Raw genomic sequence first — 20,261 nt, forward strand, 5'->3', positions numbered from 1 at the left:
CTCCCCTGTCAATGCCACATCCAGGGGTCACATCCTGGGACATTTCCAGGTGCCATCACGTCCTTCCCCAAGGATCTGGGTGCCTCGGGGGCTCCCCACGCTCCCGGCAGGATCCGCAGGAATTCGCTCTGGCACGCAGAGCAGGGCACGGGTGACCCCACCTGGGCTCCTGGTGGCACCGGGGCTGGCTCACGGCCGCTGGGGCTCCCGAAGCTCCTCCCGGGACGATCCCGGGAGCTCTGGGCTCCGCCGGTGCCCGGGACAGGAGTTGGCTGTGGGCTCGGGGCCGGGGGGGGCTCTTAGCCCTTGTCCTGTGTCAGGGGAGTGCCCTTGTCACCCAGGGGCTGTGGGAACAAACGGGGACACGGCCCAGAGTGATCAGAGGGGACACGGAGTGTGGGGAAAGGGATCAGGGCTGGGATTGGGGGACAGGGATAACGGGGACAGGGATAACAGGGACAGGGATCAGGGCTGGGACAGCAGGGACAGGGATAACGGGGACAGGGATAATGGGGACAGGGATAACAGGGACAGGGATCAGGGCAGGGATTGGGGGACAGGGATAACGGGGACAGGGATTGGGATAGGGATTGAGGGGACAGGGATAACGGGGACAGGGATTGGGATAGGGATTGAGGGGACAGGGATTGAGAGGACAGGGATAATGGACTGGGATCAGGTCAGGGATTGGGGACAGGGACAGCGGAAACTGGAACTGGGGCAGGGATAGTGGGGACAGGGATTGAGGGACAGGGATCAGGGCATGGACAGCAGGGACTGGGACTGGGGGACACAGACTGCAGGGACAGGGATCAGGGACAGTGGGGACAGGGATTGGGGGACAGGGATTGAGGAACAGGGATTGGGGGGGAAGGAAGGAATTGTGGGGACAGGGACTGGGGATGGGGATGGGGAAATGGGGGTTGGGGGGACAGAGATTGGGGGGGACAGGGATTAGGGGGTACAGGGACTGGGGAATAGGGATTGGGGTACAGGGATTGGGGAGTGGTTTGGGGGATAGGGATTGGAGGGGGACAGGGACTGGGGGCACAGGGATCAGAGGAGACAGGGACCATGGGACAGGAATTGGGGGAGCAGGAATCAGGGAATGCAGGATCAGGGGAGGCAGGAACTGGGGGGACAGGACTTGGATGAGGCAGGAACTGGGGAAGCAGGAATTGGGGGAGCAGGAACTGGGGGAGCAGGAACCCGAAGTGCAGGGGGAGAGCAGAGGGCTCTGCTTGTCTGCACCTCTCAGACCCTGCCAAAATCCAGGGCTGTCCCCACACTGTCCCCACAGTGTCCCCAGCCTATCTCCACATTGCCCTCTGGTTGTCCCAGCCTGTCCCCACAGTATCCCAGCCTGTCCCCAGCCTGTCCCCACGCTATCCCCACATTGTCCCCAGCCTGTCCCAGTCTGTCCCAACCGATCCCCACGCTGTCCCCAGCCTATCCCCACACTGTCCCCAACCTATCCCCACGCTGACCCCAGCCTGTCCCCACACTGTCCCAGCCTGTCCCCACACTGTCCCCAGCCTGTCCCCACACTGTCCCCAACCTATCCCCACACTGTCCCCAACCTATCCCCACACTGTTCCCAGCCTGTCCCCACACTGTCCCCAGCCTATCCCCACATTGTCCCAGCCTATCCCCACACTGTCCCCAGCCTGTCCCCACACTGTCCCCAGCCTGTCCCCACGCTGACCCCAGCCCAGCCCCATACCCACCGTTCCTTTGGGGGTTCCTCCGTCGGGCTGCAGGCTGAGGAAGGGGTTGGGCTGAGCCATGGCCGGGCCCGAGCCCAGAGGGGGGGTGGCCTGGGGGGCCAGCAGGGCCCCGCCGGGGTTCAGCTGCTGCGGGGACAGCGAGGCCAGCAAGGAGCCACTGCTGGGGGCGGCCGAGGTCAGCAGAGCGCTGGGGCTGGAGTGCAGCGGGGCCGAGGTGGCCGCCAGGAGACCACTCATGGCCAGCTGGGATGAGCCCGACATCTGCAGCCGCTGCAGCTCCCGCTTCTGCTGGATCTGCTGCATCATCTGGAACACCAGAGCCTGCTGCTCCTGTGGGAAGGGCCGGGGACAGCGCTCAGAGAGGGGACAGAGAGGAGGGACAGACAGGGGACAGAGGAGGGACAGACAGGAGGGACAGAGAAGGGACAACATGACAGAGGAGGGACAGAGAGGAGGGACAGAGAGGAGGGACAGAGAGGAGGGACAGAGAGGAGGGACAGAGAGGGGACAATGTGCTCGGCAGGAGGGGACATCTTGCACAGGGTCAGGTTCATGGTGAGTTGAAAAACACAAGGAGAGGATTTGGGATTCTGCTCCCCTCAAATATTTTCATCTCCGAATTCAGGTCCGGGAATCCACTCCCAGGTTCTAAAGCTCCTTCTGGCTCTGGATAATCCTGGGTGTGCTCCTTTTCCAGCTGAGGCCTTTGGGAATTCTGGCAGGGAATTCAGCGTATTTTCACTGATATCCACTGTGAACCTCCCCACAAACACAGGGGCAGGTTCATGGTGGATACTGGGGGAAAATTCACAGCTGGAAAAGGGGATTGGCACTGGAACAGGGCGGCCAGAGAGTCGTGGAGTCACCAACCTTGGGAGTCCTCAAAAAGTGACTGAAAGGTTTTAAAAGTGAGTAAAAAGTTTTAAAAGAGGCAGAAAGGTTTTAAAAGTGACTGAAAGGTTTGAAAAGAGACTGAAAGATTTTAAAAGAGACTGAAGGTGTCACCTGGATTTGGTTTAATGGGCATGGGGGGATTTGGTCAAAGATTCTGCCAGATGATTTTGGAGTTTTTTTCCAACCATGGCACACCCGGTCCCAGAAAATGCTTCTGGAAACAGGGACAAAGTCCCCTCGACCCCATCTCTGCAGGGACACAGAGGGAGGGGCAGCCCCGGTGTTCATTAACAGCAGTGTTCATTAATTAACAGCTCGAGACCTTCCCAGCCCCCGCGGGGATGAGCGACCCTCCCCCAGGCACCTGCAGCGACACAAATCCCCCAGAGCTCCAACCCATCAACGCACAGACTTCAAATCTGAGCGATGCACCATCCCAAAATCCTGATCTGGCTCTGGATCCAACCCCAAACCTGTCCTGGTGCTCCCAGAGACTTCAATTGCAGAGATTTCAATTGTGTGGAATTCACCATCCCAAAATCCTGATATGGCTCTGAATCCCCCCCAACCCATCCTGCTGCCCCCAGGAGTTTTAATCAAAACTATTTCAAATTCCTGAATCCCCCCCCAGCCCGTCCTGCTGCCCCAGGGCAGTGCAGGTGTGCTGACCCGGGAGGGAGCAGGCTCAGGGCTCACCTGCATCCCAAGGGATGCCCAGAAATCCAGGGAAAACCGAAGGAACCGCTATGGCAACCACAGATCCACGCAGCCAGAGCTGCCATGGTCCTGTCCCCACGGGCGGGTGACACAAGGACATCAGCTGCCCTGAGTGGGTGACACAGGGACACCGGCTGCTCTGGGAAATTTGCTTGTCCCAGGATGTAGAAATTTCTGGCCCAGAAACACATCCAGAGCAGCAGGATGGGCTCCTGGTGGCCTGGATGGGCACGGCCCAGCCCCGGTGACAACGCTGGTGGCACCTCCGACAGGTCAGGGACAGCACCGAGGTCCCCACAGGGCCAGGGGCTGAGGCTTTGCCACCTCAGGGATTTTTTTGCCACCTCAGGGATCTGTTTGCCCCCTCTCCACCTCCATTCCCAGGACAGGGCTGCAGGCAGGGAGCCAAGAGCCCTGGAGCAGCCGCCTGGGTCTGTCTGTGACCCTGAAATCCTCATCATCCTCATCCCCCTGCGGAGCCCCCGGAGCTCCAGCTCTCCCTGTGGGTGTGCCCAGACACAGGAATGAAACAATTCAGGTTTTATGTGTTTTATCTCTTCCTAACCCCGGGAATGAAACAATTCAGGTTTTATCTGTTTTATCTCTTCCTAACCCCCAGCACACCCAGAACCTTCTGCCTCTCCCAGGGGACCAGCACACCTGGGAACCCAGGGCCAGCCTGGGATCAGACAGGATTTACATTCTGGATCCAGCAGGATTTACATTGTGGGATCCAGCAGAATTTACATCCTGGGATCTGGCAGGATTTACATCCTGGGATCCAGCAGGATCCAGCAGGATTTGCATCCTAGGATCCAACAGTGTTTGCATGCTGGGATCCAGCAGGATTTACATCCTGGGATTCAGCAGGATCAAGCAGGATTTGCATCCTGGAATCAGGCAGGATTTACATCCTAGGATCTGGCAGGATTTACATCCTGGGATCAGACAGGAATTACATCCTGAGATCTTGCACGTTCCAGCAGGATTTACATCCTGGGATCTGGCAGGTTCCAGCAGGATTTACATCCTGGGATCAGACAGGATTTACATCCTGGGATGACTCAGGAGGAATGGCTCTCCCGATTTCCCCCTCCCGATTTTACAGAGCTCCAACCTCCTCAGCGCCGTAGGATGTGGCAAACTCAGACTAAACATTTTTCCTTTGGAACAAAATCTCAAATCCTGACTCCCCTCCACGGGAGGTGCTGCACCCCCTGCCTGGAGCTTTGCTCCTCATGCCACTCCCCATCCCAAATTCCCAAATCAGCTTTGAATTTCCTCACCCGACCCAGGCTGGGTTCAACCGGGAAAAGCTCAGAGAATCCAGGGCACGGGACAGAAACTTCTGATTTTACTTTTCGATTTCTCTCTCCGCCCCAAAGAAAGGTTTTGTTTTTTCCCCCAACCCAACCATCCCCTCCCTCCCTTACCGGGTTAAGCGGCTGGGAAGTCAGGAGCTGCTGGAGCTGCTGCAGCTGCTGCTCGTGCTGCTGCAGGACGTGCCGCTGCTGCTCCGTCAGGGGACTCAGGCTGGCCACGCTGCGGGGAGGGAGCGGCGCAGCTCCGGTCAGAACCGCTCCCGCACACTCGGGGACCGCTCCGTCCGTCCCTCCCTCCCTCCCCGGAGCTAAAACTGCGTCTGCAGAGAGCCAGGGCAGCCCATCCTCACCTGCTCAGGCTGGTGGAGAGCTGCAGGGCCGGGGGCCCGCTGGCCTGCGATGGAGGCTGGGTGGGCTGCGCTCCGTTCAGGCTCCCCAGGATCCCGTTGAGGGGCATCTGCTGGGCTCCGGCCAGGCTGCCCAGCAGGCTGTCCACCATGGGCACCGCGGAGAGGCTGTGGCCGGCCCCGGAGCCGCCGGCTAGCCCCCCGCCTGCCACCCTGGCCAAGCCGTTCACCTGCTGCGCCCCGGGTAGGGGCAGCGAGGCGGGACTGGGCTGCAGCATGGGCAGGGGCGGGGGCGTGCTGTGGAAGGACAGGGAGGAGCTGCTCCTGCTGGGACAGCCCGAGTGAGGGTCCTGGGGGAGAAACGCACACAGAGCATCGGGCTGGGGCGGCTGCCCGAGGGCCCCTCGGCTCCGGGAGATGGGGGTGGGAAAAGGGAGGGCTCTGGGCGGCTCCAAGTGGCTCAAGTGGTCCAGAATTCCGAGGGGTCCCAGAACTCAGGTCCAGCCCTGCTGGATCTCCAGGATCACCTGGAAGAGCTGTCACCTCACGCTCTCAGCTACTCTACCCAGCCCTCGGGTGCTGCACGGAGAACCTGATCTCTGAGCCTGGGCTAGCAGGCTTTAAGAGCTGGCTACCGACCCCTGGGGCTGCTGGTGGCCACAGAGGCCGCAGTACCTCGGAGGACGTGGAGAGGGAGTTCTCGATGCCGAAGCTGTTCTTGCACGGGGGGCTCTTGCTGATGCTCAGGGAGTCACCGGTGCAGGCTGGGAGGGGAGAGGGGCGAGGGTGCAGAGTCAGGGTTGAACCCTGAGGTGACCACGGGGGACATCCCTCTCACTGGGACCCCTCGGCCACCTCCGGGGCACAGGGACATGTCCCTGGGTGCCCTCAGCCCCGGTGCCCTCACCGTTGGTGGGCAGGATGTACTGGGCCTGGCTGCCCGGCCCATTGCTGCTGGTGACCACGGGGAAGGGGACGGACAGCTGGACATTGAGCAGCTGCAGCCGCTCCTTCTTGGCCGTCAGTGTCATGATCTGCTCCTGCAGCCGCTGGTTCTCCTTCTGCAGCGAGTGCAGCGCCTTCAGCATCTCCACAACTGCGGGGGGAACAGGAAAAAATGGGAGGGAAAAAAGGGAGGAAAGAGGAAAGGGGGTCACAGGATCCACAGTCAGACTGCAGTGCGGGAGGGACCGGCCCCACAGCGCACACTCCTCCCCCTGGCACACACCGGGGCTCTGCTGCCCGCGGGCAGAATCCCAAAATCCCAGCTGGCTCCTACCCTGAGAGCCCCGGGAGCTGCCTGGTCACTCCCAGGAGCTGCCTGGTCACTCCCAGGAGCTGTCTGGTCACTCCCAGGAGATGCCTGGTCACCCCAGGAGCTGCCTGGTCACCCCGGGAGCTGCCTGGTCACTCCCAGGAGCTGCCTGGTCACTCCCAGGAGATGCCTGGTCACTCCAGGAGCTGCCTGGTCACTCCCAGGAGCTGCCTGGTCACTCCAGGAGCTGCCTGGTCACTCCCAGGAGCTGCCTGGTCACCCCGGGAGCTGCCTGGTCACTCCCAGGAGCTGCCTGGTCACCCCAGGAGCTGCCTGGTCACTGCCCCAGGAGTTGCCCCCACCCCCAGAGTTGCCTGCACTCACTGTTGACGCCGGCCTCGCCGTTGCCCTGCTTCTCCAGGAGCTGCTCGATGTTGGGGGTGGCCTGGGGGACATTGTCCAGCTGCCCGCTGCTGCTGCACGACACGGTCTGGTCGAAGAGCGTCGGCAGGCTGCTGATGGGGGACCTGGGGGGGCCGGGGGGTCAGGGGGGCCCTGCTCTGCTCCCTGCCCCATTCCAGTTCCATTCCCACTCCATTCCTGATCCATTCCCGATCCACTCCCTGTTCCATTCCTTTCCCATTCCCTGCTCCCACAGTTCCTCTGCCTGGGCCAGAGCAGCCGCAGCACCCCAAGCTCAGCCTCCTCTGCAGCACTTCAGCTGAGCCCGCGCTTGTGTTTAGCCCTGGCTCGGGCTGGGAAAGCAAACCTGGCTCATCTCATCCCCATCCCCATCCCCATCCCCATCCCCATCCCCATCCCCATCCCCATCCCCATCCCATCCCCATCCCCATCCCATCCCCATCCCCATCCCCATCCCACACCCCATGGAGCAGGGCAGGAGCTGTTTCTGTCCCCCCAGGCAGTGTCCCTGTCCCTGCTGTCCCCTCACTGTCCCCGCTCCCCCACACTCACATGGAGGACAGGCTTTCCTGCGGGGACGTTCCCCGGCAGCCGAAGCCGCAATCCTCCAGGTCCGGCTCTGTGTGGGGACAGGGACAGAGAGCCCGGGCTCAGCGGTGCCAGGCACGGCTGGAGCCTGGTGTGTGCCAGGTGTGCGCCAGGTCTGTGCCAGGTGTGTGCCAGGTGTGTGTATGCTCTGTGTGTGTGTGTGCCCAGTGGGGAGCACTGAGCAGTATGGAGTGGTACTGGCACCGAGTGACACCGAGTGGCACCAAACTGCACCGAGTGACACCGAGTGACACTGAGCAGTACCAGCACCGAGTGACACCGAGTGGCACCAAACTGCACCGAGTGACACCGAGTGACACTGAGCAGTACCAGCACCGAGTGACACCGAGTGGCACCAAACTGCACCGAGTGACACCGAGTGACACTGAGCAGTACCAGCACCGAGTGACACCGAGCGGCACCAGCACGGAGCGGCACCGGGAAGCACCGAACTGCACCGAGTTCGGCAACACCAATACCGAGCCTCACCAAGCGGGCCCTGGCAGCCCCGGGCGGCACCGAATGGGGTCGGGCAGCACCGAGTGGCACCAGAACCGAGTCTCACCAGACAGCCTCGAGCAGCCCTGGGCGGCACCGAACGGGATCGGACAGCACTGAGCATCCCCGGCCCCGCACCGAGCATCCCCTGCCCCGCACCGAGCATCCCCTGCCCCACACCGAGCAGTCCCGGCCCCGCACCGAGCAGTCCCTGCCCCGCACCGAGCATCCCCTGCCCCGCACCGAGCATCCCCGGCCCCGCACCGAGCATCCCCTGCCCCGCACCGAGCATCCCCGGCCCCGCACCGAGCAGCCCCGGCCCCGCACCGAGCATCCCCGGCCCCGCACCGAGCAGTCCCGGCCCCGCACCGAGCATCCCCGGCCCTGCACCGAGCAGCTCCACCCCGCACCGAGCAGTCCCTGCCCCGCACCGAGCAGCCCCGGCCCCGCACCGAGCAGTCCCTGCCCCGCACCGAGCATCCCCGGCCCTGCACCGAGCATCCCCGGCCCCGCACTGAGCAGCCCCGGCCCCGCACCGAGCATCCCCGGCCCTGCACCGAGCATCCCCGGCCCTGCACCGAGCATCCCCGGCCCTGCACCGAGCATCCCTGGCCCCGCACCGAGCAGCTCCACCCCGCACCGAGCATCCCCTGCCCCGCACCGAGCAGCCCCTGCCCCGCACGGAGCATCCCCTGCCCCGCACCGAGCATCCCCTGCCCCGCACCGAGCAGCCCCGGCCCCGCACCGAGCATCCCCTGTCCCGCACTGAGCAGCTCCACCCCGCACTGAGCATCCCCTGTCCCGCACCGAGCAGTCCCGGCCCTGCACCGAGCATCCCCTGCCCCGCACCGAGCATCCCCTGTCCCGCACCGAGCATCCCCTGCCCTGCACCGAGCATCCCCTGTCCCGCACCGAGCATCCCCTGCCCCGCACCGAGCAGCCCCGGCCCCGGGAGCCGCTGCTGGCCCTGCCCGGCTCCTCGGAGCGGTCACCCCGGCAAGGTCACCCGGGGCCGGCGAGCAAAGCCTCGGAGCTCCGGGAGGGACAAATCCCGTGCCAGGCCCTGCCCGCTGCCCCAGGCGGATCCGGTAATCCCGAGGGATGAGCTGCCGCTCTCCATGGAGTGACAGAATCGTTCCGGTTGGAAAAGACCTTCAAGGTCAGGCGGGATTAAGGATCCTTTCCCCAAAGCCGGCCGGGGTTCTCTGAGGTTTTCACGTGCTGAGCTCCTCCCTAAGGAGCTTAAAGGGAATCGTGGAATGGTTGGGGTTGGAAAATCCCTCCAAGGTCAATCACTAACCCAGCCCTGCCGTGTCCCCAAGTGCCACATCCACGCCTTTTCAACACTGCCAGGGATGGGGACTTGTTCCTATGCCTGACCGCCCTTTCCATGGAGAAACTTTCCCAAATAGAAACGTCCCCTGGCACAACCCGAGGCTGTTCCCTCTCCTCCTGCCCCTGCTCCCTGGGAGCAGAGCCTGACCCCCTCCCCAGCTGTCAGGGAGTTGTGCAGAGCCACAGGGTCCCTCCTGATCCCTCTCTTCCCCAGGATCAACATTCCCAGCTCCCTCAGCCACTCCTGGAGCTCCAAACCTTTCCCTGTCCCTTGGCATCAGAGCCTGATGTCCCCTCCTGTGCAGATCCAGAAGGTCCCTCCCTCCTCTTATCCCCAGGATCAACATTCCCAGCTCCTGGGGCTCTGAATCCTTCCCTGGACACACTCCAGCACTTCCATTCTTCTTGGGAAAATCCCACAATTTCCCCCACGACCTGAGGTTTGCCCTCAGCAGTGCCCACCTCCTTTCTGGCATCCAGAACCTTCTTCCAGAGCCATCCCTGCGCTCCAGGAAATGTGGGACGGGGCTGCTGCACACACGTGCAGGATATCTCCCATTCCAAGGGTAATCCAGGATAAATCCCAGATTTATTTTCCCATCCCTGGAATGCTCACTCCCCTCCCCCTGGACCCTGTCAGATGCTGTGGCTCCAGCTCCAGCTGCCTCCCTGCCCCTCCTCTCCTTCCCCAGACATTCCCACATGCAGGAATCCCAGAAATCGCTGTGATTCCCAGCAGGATATCCAGAGAGGATTTCCTGCTGCTGCTGCTGGGAAGGAGCAAACCCAGCTGGGGTTTGGCAGCTCCTCCCGACAGCCCTGGAGGGATCCCGGCTCCCTCATCCCCTCGGGAATGTCCTGCTGGACTGGGATTGTCCTGGGACACTCTTCCAGGCAGGAATCATCCACCTCCCTGGATGTGGCCAGAATGTCCCAGTACAAATCTTGGAGCAGTTTCCAGTGCTGGGATGGGCTCCAGGAGAGCTGGAGAGGGACAGGACACAGGGAATGGGTTTGAGCTGGGATAGGGCAGGGAAAGGTGGGATTTTGGGAAGGAATTCCTCCCTGTGAGGGTGGGGAGGGGCTTGGATGGAATTCCCAGAGAAGCTGTGGATCCTTGGGAGAGTCCCAGACCAGGCTGGAGCACCCTGGGATAAAGGGAGCTCTCCCTGCCATGGATCACCTTTAAGGTCCTTCCCAACCCAAACCATCCATGATCCCACAGAAACCTCCCCAGGCCCCAAAACCATCCCAGCTTCAACCAGATAAAAATTCCAGGATTTTCAACTCCCTGCTCATTCCCTGAGACATCATGCAACACCTCCAGAGCAGGAGAAGACAGAGTTCTTCCCCAGGGACAGCCCTTCCCAAGGCTGGGAGAAAACTGGGAATGCTGAATCCACCTGTTCTGTCATCATCAGGATCATGGAAAAGCCATGGGAGGAAGGAGGAGGAGGAGGGAGCGCAGATTAAAAATCAGATTTTTTTTGTGCTGCCAAAGGGATGAACCTGAAGGAATTCCCTGTCCTCCCAGCTGGAATCAGCTCCTCCAGCATGGAAAAATTGGGAAAAGCTGGAATATTGAGCTGTGTCTGTGAGAGTTGCCTGCACCCCTGGGAAAGGGAATTGGGGTCAAAGATGAGGTGGGATTGCTTGGAGCTTCCCAAGCATCCTGGGAGGTTTGGGATTAAAGGAATCTCCATGTTTTTTAGGGAAAACGGCCCCACATGGGTGCTTTGACACAGGTCAATGAATCCCCCTGGAAAAAAAATCCACTGGAATTTGGCTGAGCACCCTCTGAGCCACCAACTCCAGGGATGGACAAACCCCAAACGTGACAAAAAAAACGGGAGCTGTTCCCAAATCTGCATGGAATTGAAAAAAAAAAAAAAAAACCAAAAAAACAGCCCCATCCTAAAGTTCCTAATATCTCAGTCAAACTAAAAGTGTGACTTTGGAAAAGGAAATTAAGGGATGGAGAGGTTTTTTTTGAGCACTTTGGATGATTGGATTTTGCCTCCATGCTTCATTCCTGAGTAGGGATTCCTGGATCCTGGGGTTATTCCAAAATAACAGCACAGCAGAGCAGAATTTTTGGGAGAGCCCTTGGGAATGGCAGACGGGAAACAACTGGGAATTCCCAGGAGAGCCCTGGGTAATGGCAGATAGGAAATTCCTGGGAATTCAGACATACCTGCCCGGCTGCTCTCCGGCTGGCTCAGGAGGGGGTTCAGGGACAGCCCCGACGTCAGGGGGCTCCCAAAAATGTGGGAGGAAGGGAGGCTGAACGTGGAACCTGCCAGGGAAAACACCTGCATGGGAAAGAGGGAAATATCCTCGTTATTCCAGCTCTTCCCGTGTTAAAAGTATTTCTGGAAGTTTGGAGAGAGGCCTGGAATATCCCCGGGGCTGGGCATGGAATATCCCCGGGTCTGAGTTTGGAATGTCCCCGGGGCTGGCTGGGTCTGGAATATCCCCAGGACTGAGCCTGGAATGTCCGGACCTGGCTGGAACTCTAGGAATGGTGTGGATCTCATTGCTCTTCCTGGTGGAACTGCTCCTACCAGAGAGCTCCAGGCAGGGATTGGCTCCCTGGGGACACAGGGGGACACGGGGACACTCTGTCACCCAGGGCTGGGGATGGCAGGGGTGGATCTGGGCAGGGACCAGCAAAGGATCCAGGCAGGATCCAGCAGAGAATCAAGCCAGGATCCAGACAGGAACTGGACAGTTCCAACCCCAATTTTTAAACTTCTAAAAATGTGAGAACTCGTGACTCTGAGTCCATCTCGGGCTCTTGCACTGCCCGAGGTGAATCCTTGGAAGGATTTTAATAAATCCCTGCTTTACTCCTTTAGCTCCCTCCAGCCTCTGCTCCAGACATCAGAGCCACCCCCGCCCCTTTCCGCGTCCCCAAGGGGGAGCAGCTCCGCACAACCCCCGGGAAAAACAACGGAAAACCCACGGGAAAACCCAGCACTTCCCATCCCCGAATCCCAGCCCCTTCCCGGGCCGTACCTGCGTGGTGGAGCCGGCGGAGGAGGAGCAGGCGGGGATGGAGCTGGCGAAGGGCGAGCGGCTGAGCTGGGGCAGGGCAGCGCCTCCCTGGTGCGGGAGCAGCCCCGAGGGCAGCGGCGTGCTGCAGACAGCGCGGAGAGCGGCGCCCAGCGGGATCGGGTCCTTGTTACTGGTGTAGATCCCTGCGGGAGAGGACATTCCTTCTGATCCCGCCCCTGGGAGACGAGATTCCTACTTATCCTGCCTCTGGGAGAGGAGATTCCTTCTGATTCCTTCTGATCCTGCCTATGGGAGAGGAGATTCCTTCTGATCCTGCCTCTAGGAGAGGGCATTACTTCTTAAGTCGTGCCTCTGGGAAAGGAGATTCCTTCTGATCCTGCCTCTGGGAGAGGAGATTCCTTCTGATCCTGCCTCTGGGAAAGGAGATTCCTTCTGATCCTGCCTCTGGGAAAGGAGATTCCTTCTGATCTTGCCTATGGGAGAGGAGATTCCTTCTGATCCTGCCTCTGGGAAAGGAGATTCCTTCTGATCCTGCCTCTGGGAAAGGAGATTCCTTCTGATCCTGCCTCTGGGAGAGGAGATTCCTTCTGATTCCTTCTGATCCTGCCTATGGGAGAGGAGATTCCTTCTGATCCTGCCTCTGGGAAAGGAGATTCCTTCTGATCCTGCCTCTGGGAAAGGAGATTCCTTCTGATCCTGCCTCTGGGAGAGGAGATTCCTTCTGATCCTGCCTCTGGGAGAGGAGATTCCTTCTGATCCTGCCTCTGGGAGAGGAGATTCCTTCTGATCCTGCCTCTGGGAGAGGAGATTCCTTCTGGTCCTGCCTCTGGGAGAGGAGATTCCATCTTATCCCACCTCTCCCAGGGTTTATGGAGCCACCGCTCTGCTCCTCTTCCTGCTCCCAAGGGTCAGGGAGTCTTCTTTTTTCCCTCTCCCTCCTCTTCTCTCTCTTTTCCCTCTCCCAAGGGTTATGGAGCCAATATTCCCTCCTCTCTTCCTGCTCCCAGTGGTCAGGGAGCCGAGATTCCCTCCTCACCCTTCCCCTCTGGAAGCAGCGGGAAGGGATTTGGAACATTCAGGATTGGGATCAGTCAGGATTGGGAACTTTCAGGACTGGGAACTTTCAGGACTGGGAACATTCAGGACTGGGAACAGTCAGGATTGGGAACTTTCAGGACTGAGTGTCAAAGCCTCGTCTCTCCTAGGTGCCTTAACCCTTTCCTGCCCTGTGATAAACGTGCTAGGAAAGGCTGGGAAAAGCTGGAAAATTCAATTCTGTTAAATTCCAGAAAAGAGACCTGAACACATCCGGCACACACCTGAGCCCAGCAGCGGTGACTCCATGCTGAGGCTGGGCAGACTCGTGGGGTGGCCGAAGCTCCGCGAGGAATTCCCGACGCTGGAGCTGACGAGGGATCCCCCGGAGAAGGACGAGGACGAGGTGGAAGTGGATCCAGCCAGCTGAGCCCCCAAAACCTCCTTTCCTTTCCCCGCCTTGGGCCTGCCGGGGCCGTGCTTGTTCTTCTTGCTGCCCTTGTGCTTCTTCTCCTTGAGCACCTCTCCCTCCTCGGTGCTGAGCGACGGCATCCGCTTGTGGCTGGTGCCGCTGGCGGCCCCCGGGCCAGCCGTGCCACCCGAGGGGCCACCGAGGGCGCCGCCGGTGGCTTTGTAGTCCACGGGGGAGGCGTCGCGGGCGCGCTGCTGGCCCACGGAGGAGGTGGAGAAGCGCATGATGGAGCCGAAGCCGGAGAAAATCACTTTCTGCTCAAAGACATCGGCCTTGGGGCCCTCGTAGAGCGGGGAGCAGTGAGAGGACGAGCTGGAGCTGGCGGCCTTGCGGAACTTCTCCTCCTCCTGCTCCAGCTTGGGGAAGGGCGCGAAGTCCTGGGAGCTGGGAAGGCTGCAGGAGGAGCCTGAGGGCACCCAGGGGTCAGTGGGGACCCAGGGGTCAGTGGGGACCCAGGGGTCAGTGGCACCCAGGGGTCAGCGGGGAGCCAGGGGTCAGTGGGGACCCAGGGGTCAGTGGCACCCAGGGGTCAGTGACACCCAGGGGTCAGTGGCACCCAGGGGTCAGTGGGGACCCAGGGGTCAGTGGCACCCAGGGGTCAGTGGGGACCCAGGGGTCAGTGGCACCCAGGGGTCAGTGGGGACCCAGGGGTCAGTGGCACCCAGGGGTCAGTGGGGACCCAGGGGTCAGTGGGGACCCAGGGGTCAGTGGCACTCAGGGGTCAGTGGGGACCCAGGGGTCAGTGGGGACCCAGGGGTCAGTGACACCCAGGGGTCAGTGGGGACCCAGGGGTCAGTGGGGACCCAGGGGTCAGTGGAGACCCAGGGGTCAGTGGGGACCCAGGGGTCAGTGGGGACCCAGGGGTCAGTGACACCCAGGGGTCAGTGGGGACCCAGGGGTCAGTGACACCCAGGGGTCAGTGGGGACCCAGGGGTCAGTGGGCACTCAGGGGTCAGTGGGGACCCAGGGGTCAGTGGAGACCCAGGGGTCAGTGGGGACCCAGGGGTCAGTGACACCCAGGGGTCAGTGACACCCAGGGGTCAGTGGGGACCCAGGGGTCAGTGGCACCCAGGGGTCAGTGGCACCCAGGGGTCAGTGGGGACCCAGGGGTCAGTGGCACCCAGGGGTCAGTGGCACCCAGGGGTCAGTGGGGACCCAGGGGTCAGTGGGGACCCAGGGGTCAGTGGCACCCAGGGGTCAGTGACACCCAGGGGTCAGTGGCACCCAGGGGTCAGTGACACCCAGGGGTCAGTGGCACTCAGGGGTCAGTGGGCAGTGGCTGGGCCCCAGGGCAGGGAGGGCTGTTGGGGCTTCATGGATCCCTTCCTCCTCCTCCTCCTCCTCCTCCTCCTCCTCCTCCTCCTCCTCCTCCTCCTCCTCCTCCTCCATCACTCCCCTCTTCTTTCATTGCACTCCTCTTCCCCCTCCTTCATCCTTCCCCTCTTCCTCCTCCTTCATCCTTCCCCTCTTCCCCCTCCTTCATCCTTCCCCTCTTCCCCCTCCTTCATCCTTCCCCTCTTCCTCCTCCTTCATCCCTCTTCTCTCCTCTCCCCCCTCCTTTTCCCTCTCCCTCCTCCCTCTCCTCTTCCTCCTCCATCCCCTCCTCTTCCTCCCTCTCCCTCCTCCTCCTCCTGCACTCACCCGCTGCCTGGAAGGTTCCTCCTGGCGCGGCGGCTCCGAAGCCTCCGGAGCTTTTCCCGCTTCCCGTCTTCTTCCCCTTGTGGCTGCTGCCGTGGCTCGAGGATTTCCTGCCCTTGGCCTCGGCCCTGGCCACCTCCGAGCTGTCCTTGGTGGCCTCGTGGTGGCCACCAGAGCCCTGGCAGGGGACAGACACGGGGTGACCCCAGGGACCGCAGCTGCCTGCAGCCGGGGCTCCTTTCCCCCATTTCCCTGATTTTTTTCCCCCCTGATTTTCCCTCATTTTTTGTCCCCCGATTTTCTTTTTCCTGATTTCCCCCGATTTTTTTTTTTTTTCCAATTTTCCTTGTTTTTTTTTTCCTGATTTTCCCTGATTTTTTCCCCAATTTTCCCCGATTTTTTTTTCCTGATTTTTTTCCCCTGATTTTCCCCAATTATTTTTTTCCTGAATTTCCATGATTTTTCCCAATTTTCCTGATTTTCCCCCTGATTTTTCTGATTTTCCCTGATTTTCCCCCCAATTTTCCCCAATTTTTTCCTGATTTGTTTCCCCTGATTTTCCCCAATTATTTTTTTCCTGAATTTCCATGATTTTTCCCAATTTTCCTGATATTTCTCCACTGATTTTTCTGATTTTCCCTGATTTTTTCCCCAATTTTCCCCGATTTTTTTCCTAATTTTTTTTCCCTGATTTTCCCCAATTATTTTTTTCCTGAATTTCCATGATTTTTCCCAATTTTCCTGATATTTCTCCACTGATTTTTCTGATTTTCCCTGATTTTTTCCCCAATTTTCCCTGATTTTTTCCCCCTGATTTACCCCAATTATTTTTTTCCTGAATTTCCATGATTTTTCCCAATTTTCCTGATTTTCCCCCTGATTTTTCTGATTTTCCCTGATTTTCCCCCCAATTTTCCCCAAATTTTCCTGATTTTTTTCCCCTGATTTTCCCCAATTATTTTTTTCCTGAATTTCCATGATTTTTCCCAATTTTCCTGATTTTCCTGATTTTTCCCCTGATTTTTCTGATTTTCCCTGATTTTTTCCCCAATTTTCCCCGATTTTTTTCCTAATTTTTTTTCCCTGATTTTCCCCAATTATTTTTTTCCTGAATTTCCATGATTTTTCCCAATTTTCCTGATTTTCCTGATTTTTCCCCTGATTTTTCTGATTTTCCCTGATTTTTTCCCCAATTTTCCCCGATTTTTTTCCTAATTTTTTTTTCCCTGATTTTCCCCAATTATTTTTTTCCTGAATTTCCATGATTTTTCCCAATTTTCCTGATTTTTCCCCTGATTTTTCTGATTTTCCCTGATTTTTTCCCCAATTTTCCCCGATTTTTTTCCTAATTTTTTTTTCCCTGATTTTCCCCAATTATTTTTTTCCTGAATTTCCATGATTTTTCCCAATTTTCCTGATTTTCCCCCTGATTTTTCTGATTTTCCCTGATTTTCCCCCCAATTTTCCCCAATTTTTTCCTGATTTTTTCCCCTGATTTTCCCCAATTATTTTTTCCTGAATTTCCATGATTTTTCCCAATTTTCCTGATTTTTTCCACTGATTTTTCTGATTTTCCCTGATTTTTTTCCCCAATTTTCCCTGATTTTTTCCTGATTTGTTTCCCCTGATTTTCCCCAATTATTTTTTCCTGATTTTCCATGATTTTTCCCAATTTTCCTGATTTTCCATGATTTTTCCCCTGATTTTTCTGATTTTCCCTGATTTTTTCCCCATTTTTCCCTGATTTTTTCCTGATTTTTTTCCCCTGATTTTCCCCAATTATTTTTTTCCTGAATTTCCATGATTTTTCCCAATTTTCCTGATTTTTCCACTGATTTTTCTGATTTTCCCTGATTTTTCCCCCAATTTTACCCGATTTTTTCCTGATTTTTTCCCCTGATTTTCCCCAATTATTTTTTTCCTGAATTTCCATTATTTTTCCCAATTTTCCTGATTTTTTCCACTGATTTTTCTGATTTTCCCTGATTTTTTTCCCCAATTTTCCCTGATTTTTTCCTGATTTGTTTCCCCTGATTTTCCCCAATTATTTTTTCCTGATTTTCCATGATTTTTCCCAATTTTCCTGATTTTCCATGATTTTTCCCCTGATTTTTCTGATTTTCCCTGACTTTTTTCCCCATTTTTCCCCGATTTTTTCCTGATTTTTTTTCCCTGATTTTCCCCAATTATTTTTTTCCTGAATTTCCATGATTTTTCCCAATTTTCCTGATTTTTCCACTGATTTTTCTGATTTTCCCTGATTTTTTTCCCAATTTTCCCCGATTTTTTTTCCTGATTTTTTTCCCCTGATTTTCCCCAATTATTTTTTTCCTGAATTTCCATTATTTTTCCCAATTTTCCTGATTTTTCCCCTGATTTTTCTTATTTTCCCCAATTTTTTCCCCCGATCTTCCACAATTTTTTCCCAATTTCCCCCATTTTTCCCCTCCGATTTTCCTGATTTCCCCCTATTTTTTCCTGATCTTCCCCAATTTTTTTTCCCAATTTTCCTGATTTTTCCTGATTTTTCCCCCCCTCTTCTGGAGCAGGAATCTCTGCCCACCCCGGGCTGCTCAGGTCAGGTCCCTCGGGACAAAAAAGTGACTTTGGGATTTTGGGATCCGGGAATTACATCCCAGGGATGGGGCTGGTCCCAGGGGAGAGCAGGAATTAAAAGAGGGAAGGGAGAGGAATCTCCAGCTCCAAAATTCCGGATTTGGCTGCGATTCCATCCAGGATTTCAGATCCCCAGCACTCCCATCCCACCTGGGGCATTTTCTTGGGAATTCCTTGGGATGGGACTGGAGGTTTCCTTGAGGGAATTTTCAGGGAATTTCATCATCCTGGAATGGGATCAGAGATTCCCTGTGGGAATTTCCAAGGAATTTCCTCATTCTGGGATGGGATCAGAGATTCCCTGTGGGAATTTTCAGGGAATTTCCTCATCCTGGAATGGGATCAGAGATTCCCTGCGGGAATTTTCAGGGAATTTCCTCATCCTGGAATGGGATCAGAGATTCCCTGTGGGAATTTCCAAGGAATTTCCAGAGGATTTCCAGGGAATTTCCTCATCCTGGAATGGGATCAGAGATTCCCTGTGGGAATTTCCAAGGAATTTCCAGAGAATTTCCAGGAATTTCCTCATCCTGGAATGGGATCAGAGATTCCCTGTGGGAATTTCCAAGGAATTTCCTCATTCTGGGATGGGATCAGAGATTCCCTGTGGGAATTTTCAGGGAATTTCCTCATCCTGGAATGGGATCAGAGATTCCCTGTGGGAATTTTCAGGGAATTTCCTCATCCTGGAATGGGATCAGAGATTCCCTGTGGGAATTTCCAAGGAATTTCCAGAGGATTTCCAGGGAATTTCCTCATCCTGGAATGGGATCAGAGATTCCCTGTGGGAATTTCCAAGGAATTTCCAGAGAATTTCCAGGAATTTCCTCATCCTGGAATGGGATCAGAGATTCCCTGTGGGAATTTCCAAGGAATTTCCTCATTCTGGGATGGGATCAGAGATTCCCTGTGGGAATTTTCAGGGAATTTCCTCATCCTGGAATGGGATCAGAGATTCCCTGTGGGAATTTTCAGGGAATTTCCTCATCCTGGAATGGGATCAGAGATTCCCTGTGGGAATTTCCAAGGAATTTCCAGAGGATTTCCAGGGAATTTCCTCATCCTGGAATGGGATCAGAGATTCCCTGTGGGAATTTCCAAGGAATTTCCAGAGAATTTCCAGGGAATTTCCTCATCCTGGAATGGGATCAGAGATTCCCTGAGGGAATTTCAGGGAATTTCCCCATCCTGGGATGGGATCAGAGATTCCCTGTGGGAATTTCCAAGGAATTTCCTCATCCTGGGATGGGATCAGAGATTCCCTGTGGGAATTTCCAAGGAATTTTCAGGGAATTTCCTCATCCTGGAATGGGATCAGAGATTCCCTGTGGGAATTTCCAAGGAATTTCCAGAGAATTTCCAAGGAATTTCCAGAGAATTTCCAGGAATTTTCCCATCCTGGGATGGGATCAGAGATTCCCTGTGGGAATTTCCAAGGAATTTCCTCATCCTGGGATGGGATCAGAGATTCCCTGTGGGAATTTCCAGGAATTTTCCCATCCTGGAATGGGATCAGAGATTCCCTGTGGGAATTTCCAGCAATTTTCCCATCCTGGAATGGGATCAGAGATTCCCTGTGGGAATTTCCAGCAATTTTCCCATCCTGGAATGGGATCAGAGATTCCCTGAGGGAATTTCCAGGAATTTTCCCATCCTGGGATGGGATCAGAGATTCCCTGTGGGAATTTCCAGGAATTTTCCCATCCTGGAATGGGATCAGAGATTCCCTGTGGGAATTTCCAAGGAATTTCCTCATTCTGGGATGGGATCAGAGATTCCCTGTGGGAATTTCCTCAGGAATGGGATCAGAGATTCCCTGGGATCCCTGCAGCCCCCCCAGAGCTCCTGCTGGGAACATTCCCAGGGGTTGGAGCAGCACCAGATGTTCCTGCCAGGAAATCCAGGATTTTGGGATCAGAGGGAGAAAAATGGGAATCCAGCAGTGGGGAGAGAGGGATGAACCCAAACCCAAACCCCTGAGGATGCGAAACCTCCCCCCAAAAAAATCCCTGCTCATTTCCCCACTTTTTCCAGGTCCATTTTCCCACCCTTTCCCAGTTTTTTTGTGGTTTTTTTGACTGGATTTTACTTCCCATATTTTTTCACTGGATTTTCCTGCTCATTTTCCCATTTATTTCACTGGATTTTCCTGCTCATTCCCCCCTTTTTTCCAGGTCGATTTTCCCACCCTTTCCCATTTTTTTTGACTGGATTTTCCTTCCCATTTTCCCATTTTTTTTCCACTGAATTTTCCTGCTCATTCCCCCTTTTTTTGACTGGATTTTCCTTCCCATTTTCCCATTTTTTTTTTCACTGGATTTTCCTGCTCATTCCCCCCTTTTTTTCCAGGTAGATTTTCCCATTTTTTTGACTGAA

At 56.4% G+C, this 20,261-nt stretch overlaps 1 protein-coding gene across 1 annotated transcript in view; it reads right to left on the minus strand.

Moving 5' to 3' along the window:
• Positions 1–299: 299 nt before the first annotated feature.
• MLLT6 (MLLT6, PHD finger containing) overlaps positions 300–20,261 on the minus strand; it is a 39,714-nt gene continuing 19,752 nt past the window's right edge. Inside the window, exons 9-20 of the mRNA XM_062508262.1 lie at positions 15,273–15,447; positions 13,444–14,037; positions 12,125–12,306; positions 11,301–11,418; positions 7,238–7,304; positions 6,647–6,789; positions 5,915–6,103; positions 5,683–5,771; positions 5,011–5,357; positions 4,772–4,880; positions 1,728–2,057; positions 300–344 (exon numbers count right to left, since the gene is read on the minus strand). Coding sequence (XP_062364246.1) covers positions 300–344; positions 1,728–2,057; positions 4,772–4,880; positions 5,011–5,357; positions 5,683–5,771; positions 5,915–6,103; positions 6,647–6,789; positions 7,238–7,304; positions 11,301–11,418; positions 12,125–12,306; positions 13,444–14,037; positions 15,273–15,447 — 2,388 coding nt within the window. The remainder of the gene's footprint in view (positions 345–1,727; positions 2,058–4,771; positions 4,881–5,010; positions 5,358–5,682; positions 5,772–5,914; positions 6,104–6,646; positions 6,790–7,237; positions 7,305–11,300; positions 11,419–12,124; positions 12,307–13,443; positions 14,038–15,272; positions 15,448–20,261) is intronic.

The sequence above is a fragment of the Cinclus cinclus genome, chromosome 24, assembly GCF_963662255.1.
Source record: "Cinclus cinclus chromosome 24, bCinCin1.1, whole genome shotgun sequence".
In the NCBI taxonomy this organism is placed as follows: Eukaryota; Metazoa; Chordata; class Aves; order Passeriformes; family Cinclidae; genus Cinclus; species Cinclus cinclus.